General features: G+C 37.6%; 1 protein-coding gene across 3 annotated transcripts; it reads right to left on the reverse strand.

Annotated features, from left to right (window-relative positions):
• Positions 1–240: 240 nt before the first annotated feature.
• On the reverse strand, positions 241–5,915 carry LOC134743515 (NEDD8-activating enzyme E1 catalytic subunit). Of its 3 annotated transcripts, none has more exons than XM_063676998.1 (7): positions 5,780–5,915; positions 5,272–5,613; positions 4,964–5,124; positions 3,996–4,164; positions 3,059–3,308; positions 2,189–2,408; positions 241–483 (listed from the first exon to the last, which is right to left on the reverse strand). In XM_063676998.1, exons 2-7 carry the CDS (start codon positions 5,607–5,609, stop codon positions 272–274), a joined length of 1,350 nt encoding a protein of 449 aa, XP_063533068.1. In that variant the 5' UTR covers positions 5,610–5,613; positions 5,780–5,915; the 3' UTR covers positions 241–271. The 3 variants fall into 3 exon arrangements, with proteins under 3 accessions (XP_063533068.1, XP_063533070.1, XP_063533071.1); XM_063677000.1 differs by having other exon boundaries at positions 5,747–5,843; XM_063677001.1 differs by having other exon boundaries at positions 5,797–5,814.
• Between the last annotated feature and the right edge of the window lie 1,202 nt (positions 5,916–7,117).

The following is a 7,117-nucleotide window of genomic DNA, read 5'->3' on the forward strand; positions in this document are numbered from 1 at the left end:
GCCTTTTTGCCTGCAAGGATCCACCAAGAAAATTATGATTTAAGGTCCATTTATTGTGATATCGGAATTTCATAGGAAAGACGCTTAACCAACGAACTAGAATTGCATAATGCTAATGTCGCTAATAAAACGCATACTAAAAAAGTTTATGACCCACATGCCTCTGCGTTGTGCAAGGAATGTGCTGACCGTTGTAGGACGTACAAGCAAGTAGGGCAAGATTTAAAAGATACATTATACAAATGATTTTTTATTTCTTACACATACATAACTAGGCCATCTCAACATCTGCATTTTCAGTAACTTTCAACTTTATCGTTATTGTGTTAGGAGTAGTTATATCTGCCACTAGGATTTCAGCACCATTATATAATCCTAAGTCAGTTATCTTCTTTTTCAGATTGTCCCTGGTCCTCTCTTCTATGCTTTTGATTGAAGACATGTACAGCGTTTTATTGCGCCCATTGATAATAGTGGTAATGCCTGAAAAAAAAAAAGAAATCTAGTTAAATAAAGGGTCTTGACAGACAGATAGACGGACGTCACGGACGGATAATAAAGTGATCCTATAAGGGTTCCGTTTTTTGTAAACTGCTGCAACGGAATTCCTTCATTTTTTTATCTGAAACCGACGATCACGAAAATCTGTCAGATGATCTAACCCTCAACTCACCCAGAGCGCGGACTTAAAAAAATGTGAACTTTACTTGATATTGATATGATATAGGTTTCACTAAAATCTCTTAAATATACTAGTGGCTTTGTGAGCTGTAGGCTGTAGATCTCGCGAGCATATCGTAAAACTGAATAAATATATGGCTCGACCATTTTGAAACATTCGAAAAATTTAATCGACAAAAAGATCTATTTAAAACATCGAAAACACCTAAAATTTCACGAGTCAGCTGAGAATTGCGACCTGTTGAGGAGAACATCCAGACTATTCCAGACATGTTGACACAACAAATTTTGATTACGGCACTCTCAACTGCAACATCCTGTCAACTTTGAGAGCTGTTTAACACGATAGGAATAACACACAAACTGACCTGGGCTTTCATGAGATACTTGGGCTCCTCTTAGAGCTTGGTTAGTTTACAACACTAAAGCAGCACGTCAGAAAACACTGAATATAGAAATAAAAGGCGCAAAGATATAATAGTTATTCCAACCGTACAAAGAAAACACGTTTTTTCATCTAGATTTTTTTGTCTTTTTGGGCCCATTTTTGTACAACAGGTTAAATGCAAAACTAGACTTATACCCACTTAGCTATGCTTGTTGTAAGAATACTCTACGACGCGCCCTGCAAAATGATACACCCATAATTTATTTATTTTATTTATTTATTTAATCTTTATTGCACAAAAGAAAACCTTACAGTACAAAAGGCGGACTTAATGCCATAAGGCATTCTCTACCAGTCAACCTTAAGGCTAAGCAGAGAAATTGTGGGCGATGCTACAAATACAACAGCAAAAATAAAATAAAAATAACATATAATCACATATATACAAATATAATATACATATATACTATATATAATATATATATAAATAACGACGACTCATTATGAAACTAATAAAAATACACCAAGAAACTTTCTTTCCGCTAGCATAGAAAGCACGTAAGGATTTTTTGAACGCGAACTTATTTGGCGCATTTTTTATGTTAAAAGGAAGTCCGTCGTACAAAATAATGGTACGATGATACAGAGAACTTACTAATAGTCGTAACATGATTGTGTAACATGATATTTAATACTTAAGACTTTGTGTAAGCACTACTTATAATTTATAATTAAGTGAATAATTAAAAATTGATTAATTTTGTCCTTCGCTGCCTGAAACACAGGAACTCCTAGTTCAGGCATTTGTAATCCAGTTTCCTCTACTAACAACTATTAGTCTTTAAGATAAACCTCTGTACAATACTTTTTTCAATAAATTATTTGTATTTGAATAGTATGGCCTGGGCGGTAGCGGGAGGCTCCAGTTCCATGGTTCATTATCATTGATATTTATCACAAATAAGCGTGATAATTATCAAGGTAATTGCTTTGATAATTACCAAGTATTTCTAAGGATTATCATTGTTAAATGACAAGTTAGTGAACGTTTTCATGATAATAATTTCGATAATCATCACTGAAAATCATCCTTTTGAAATTTTAACGCTTCAAACTGACCTGGGCTCTTCATGAGATACTTGGGCTCCTCTTGGAGCTTGGTAAGTATGGTCTGTAAGGTGGCTTGGGACTCCAGCTCCATGGTCCTGGTGGTGTTGCTGCAGGCCATGCAGTCCGCGCGGCGGTCGGCGCTGAACGTGTACGAGTACACTCCCTCCGCTATGTTCAGCACCATGTAGTTGTTCATGTTCACGCAGCAGGATGAGGCTAGCTTGAATACCTGGAACAGGAGATGAGCCGTGTTTTGTTATTTTGTAATGTTTAGTCACAGCACAGGAGAGAGGCGGGAGCCATTTTGATGACGTCATTACTTTGAAGTAGATGGCTTGCGCCACTGTCTCCCGGCAGTTTTGGATCCAATAACCGTGGAATTGGAATGACATACAACATACTAAAAGTTGGTAGCGGTTACCGGCTCTGAACTATGTTCCCACATGAGAGAGGGCTATTAATTCTTGCTGTTTTTTCATTACAAATGTCCTTTTTTTCGAAGTGCAGTAGTTCCACCTTGTTAAAGAATAAATTCGTATTTATTTAACGAAATAGGGTGGCAAACGAGCAGACAAATCGCCTGATGGTAAGCAGTTACTGTCGCCCATGGACACCCGTAACATCAGATGGGTTACAAGTGTGTTGCCGGTCTTTAACACATTCAATGCCGGTGGCCCGATAGTCGGGTTCTCGGTTCCTTCGTAGTCGCTGTTTTTTATATACGGGATTTTGCATGTTATCGGCTATGCTCGTGTGTTAAGATGGGCCTAGGTACCCTCTCTTATTAAAAGTTCGAAGGTAGTATCGGTCCGGAAATACCGCGGGCGACAGTTCATTCCACAGTTTTAGCTGTGTAATTGCGAATTAACATAAACTTACCTCAGTAGCACAAGCCGCCGCTATAGCCGCATTCGTACTGGCCACGGCCGGTATAATATTCTTTAACACACCCTGCGTCAATCTATACGTCACTCCCATAATGCCATGTTTCATCGCTCTCTCCTGTGCCTTCTCTAAGACCCATGCGACGTGCTGAGGATCGTCGCCGTCCAGGGCAGTGGTGTTGCCCCAGGGATTTTCCTTGGACCATTGCAGTACCTTTACATATTCGATACAGTGCTCTGGTAATCTGAAATAAAGATAATTTGCGAAAGACAAATTATTTTACTTTTTTTTGCAACTTTTGAAATTTACACGTGTCTTCTCGCAAAATGCATCATCATGTACCATGGACATTGGACACCATGGTATACAAGTTTACTAAGCGCCACTTGCACCATCCCACTAACCTGGGGTTAACCAGTTAAACCGTTAACCCAGTGTCAAATTGTACTGGTAACCATGGTAACTCCAGGTTCAACCGGTTAACCCCGGGTTAGTGGAATGGTGCAAGTGGCGCTAAGACTCTTAGGGCTCCTGAGGCCTTTCTCGGGCTTCTTAGCTATCCTATGTCCTTGCACAGGATAGTTAAAGAATATAGTAAATAATTTCGAATATGAGGAAAGTAAAATATTTGTGCATTAAAAAAAACACGGCTAAGTATAAACTTCAGTAGTATTTCTTGAGGGTACTTTTAATTAACAATTTAGGTAAAAATATAGTTATTTATGGAATGTGGAGTTAATTATCAGAATGGAAATTGTACAAAAAATCCATTTTAACCAAAAATTTAATTGCTTATTGTAAAAAGAAATAAAAAAAATGTACTTAGAAAGTACAGTGCTCCAGAGCAGAAACACTATTTTCTGCACACTTTTTTAGAACAACAACGACCCACTTTTAGAGCATGAGAAATGAAAAAGAACTTTGAATTTACCTTGGTGTATTAGCAATGGTGCAAAGCGGGAATGTGACCTGCGGTGGATACAGGTCCAGTGTGCACTCGATACATGCGCTCATGCCCGGCAGGATCACTCGGGCGTTGCCTTTGAAGCCTTCAGTACCTCCATCCACTAGAGGTATCAGGCTGCATTGGTCTAAAGTTCCTAAAAAAAAAATAGGATGTAATACAAGACACAAAATTATGTATATGAATAAATAGTCTATAATTTTAGTCAGGGTTCAAAATTGAACACATTTAAGATTTTACACCTTACACATTTGAATAAAATATCCTAATTAATATCTAACAGGGAATACCCAACTGAACAAGAAATCATTCTCAATTTGATAATTATCAATTATATATTATTATGATGATTAGTATTGTGATAATTATCTTTAAAACCCTGTTTATTTAACTGTTTTTTAATTTATTATGACAGTGGCAGTGTGACATAGAGTTGTTTATTATGCATAATGGGGCAGCTGTCTTTTACCAATGTAATATTTACAATTCAGAGATAGACTGACCAGTAGGCCGAGCACATAATTGACGCGACAGTATCTCGCCGCGAGATAGACTACCCGTCTTTTACTAACTGTATGAATTAAAGGGGGACGGGTAGTCTATGTCGCAGCGAGATACTCTTGCGCCAATCATGTGCTAGCCTGGCTGTTATAGTTTCTATATGTGTTTGTGGTAAAATTTATTTAGCTAATAATTTGTAATGTCCGACTGAAACCAAAGGTTCGGTTTTGCACTAGTTGCAGCCAAACGGCCATAAACGGTTTTTTATGCCAAAATTAACCTGTTGGAACCGAAATCCAAACTTCGGCCGGACACTACGGAAAAACAGTTTTGGCAGTTTTGTGGTTGAAACCAAACCTTCGGCCTAAACAGTAAACATGATTTTTATGCCAAAATCGAAACTTTGGTTGGACACAAATAGTTAGTTAAATTACCATCATCATTATACTGAAGCAAGGACATCAGCATGCCATTAAGCCAACGCCTAGCCACAATGGAGTCGAGACCACAGACAACAATGTGAAACTGCCCGTAGAAACCCTCATCCTTATCCTGGATGGCACAGTGATGAGCAATGGCCTCACAACCTGGAACTCTGAAAAAGTTTAAAGATATGATTGTGGAGAGATGAATCAATTACTGTGCCTTGGGTGAGTTTCAAACTCAAGGCCATGAAAAGTTATATTAAAAGTTGTTTATTAGCAGTCTGTTTGGCCAAGTATACATAAATGATTTGACTTACCGATTATTAACAAATTCAACAGCACATTTAGCCTTTGATAATCCAATATCATTCTTCCTAAACAGAAATTGTCTGTTCAAATTAGACAACTCTATTGTATCCATATCTATAATATGGATTTTTTTAAAGCCCATTAGGGCTAGGTCCTTTAGTAATTCGCAGCCTAAACCCCCAGCTCCTATTACTAAGATTTTGCACGAATTCATAATGAAATCTAATATTTCAGCAGAAGCTTCAAAATCAGGGTGGCAAAATGGGCCAGATCTTTCTAATAGTTTTCGTATATTTAGCCATCTTCTTTGGAGGTATTCTGAAGTCTGGTTCTCGCCACCAGCCATTTCTCTGTTGAAAATAAATGTAAATTTCAATAAACCGGTGAATTAAAATCAACCATTAGCCAAGTTTCTCGTGACCAAAGCTTGTAAAATGAAGTTTTTTTCAAGTTTTTTTCTGTATATCAAAATTTAGTAAATACCTACAAAATGAAGTATACTTGGGAAGAACTTACGATACTTATATGAATACCTTAAATGAAATAGAAACTAGTTAAATAAATATATCGGCGAATGCACAAAATCACAAGCAATGAATTTAAGAATGTCAATGTCAAAACTGTCAAAAGTCTCAAAAAGTCAAAACAAAAGTAACCCTGGCAGCACACGCACGGAATTTTCATTCCATACGGAATGACAGATGGGAACGGGACGTCGCTCTACAAATGCTTAGCGCTGTCTCGCTTGCACATGTTATTCCGTACGGAATATTTCGTGCGTGTACGGCAAGACTTAGGGTGGTATTCCACCTATCCAATTTCATTGTCCAATGTGTATTTGCGTCTCACAATTTGCTTAGTGAGAGTGAGATGCAATGTACATTGGACGACATCGGACCAAGAAATTGTACAGGTGGAATACCAACTTAACAGACGATTGAACTTGGTGCGGATATGACACCATGACAGCGGATTTGGTCTGCCGGATTGGTCTGGATCGGAGCAACCTTGGTTCTGCTTGGCCTTTCCTTTTTGGAATACATTTGTGTGTAAGGAAGGGGGGGGACAGTCCCTTAGAGAGCCATTTATTCGAAAAAATAGCGTCATCTTTATTACTTAACTCGGAACTGGTTTTTTTATGTGGCATCCCCGCACCCATGTTGGCAACACTGTATCTGTTATTGACTTAAAAGTAAAACAATTTTGTTTCGTGCTCCTCTTTTTATATTTCAGCCATTTAAAATATTTTATTTCTATTACATTTGGGTCAATTTTTGAGTGGGCATTTTTTGCAAATTGAATGTGGGATAACACAATTGCTTATCAGCGTCTTTATGCTTGGCTAAGTTTACAATGCCGCATTGTTGTGCATTTGGATGTTCGAAGAAAGGTAAATTATTTTGTCTAGAATTACTACTACTAGACATTTTCTGTTGTTGAAATGTTGATATACTGCGATTCGAGATGTTAAAATGGTCACGCAGATGTTACACCATTTGAATTTATTTAAAAAAATAACTTATTTCAGGTGCGGTGCTGCACGTTTTTCCAAATCCAAACAAACACCCTGATCGATTTAAAGTTTGGGTTCAGCTTATTGGGGGCAAGTTGGGCACCCCATCAGATTATGAATTTTATAAAAAAAAGAGGATTTGCGATCTTCATTTTACCGAAGAACATAGGAATCGCTTTAAGCGATTAAATGCTATAGCAGTACCGACCCTATATCTACTTGGTAAGTTTCTATTATGTATAACGTAAAAACACAATAATAACATTTTATAACCGCCACAGTATGCCTGACTGACTGTTTTCAAGCCTAAATCACTATACTGATTGTGCTAAAGTTGTACC

The sequence above is a fragment of the Cydia strobilella genome, chromosome 8 (assembly GCF_947568885.1).
Source record: "Cydia strobilella chromosome 8, ilCydStro3.1, whole genome shotgun sequence".
Taxonomy (NCBI): Eukaryota; Metazoa; Arthropoda; class Insecta; order Lepidoptera; family Tortricidae; genus Cydia; species Cydia strobilella.

Bases quoted from the DNA above. Each gene is read 5' to 3' on its own strand.
- LOC134743515 (XM_063676998.1), bottom strand. From the start codon at position 5,609: ATGGCTGGTGGCGAGAACCAGACTTCAGAATACCTCCAAAGAAGATGG. The intron at 3,309-3,995 runs GTAAATTCAAAG...TCTTTATTTCAG, and splicing joins ACCATTGCTAATACACCAAG to ATTACCAGAGCACTGTATCG. The intron at 2,409-3,058 runs GTAAGTTTATGT...CTCCTGTTCCAG, and splicing joins CGGCGGCTTGTGCTACTGAG to GTATTCAAGCTAGCCTCATC.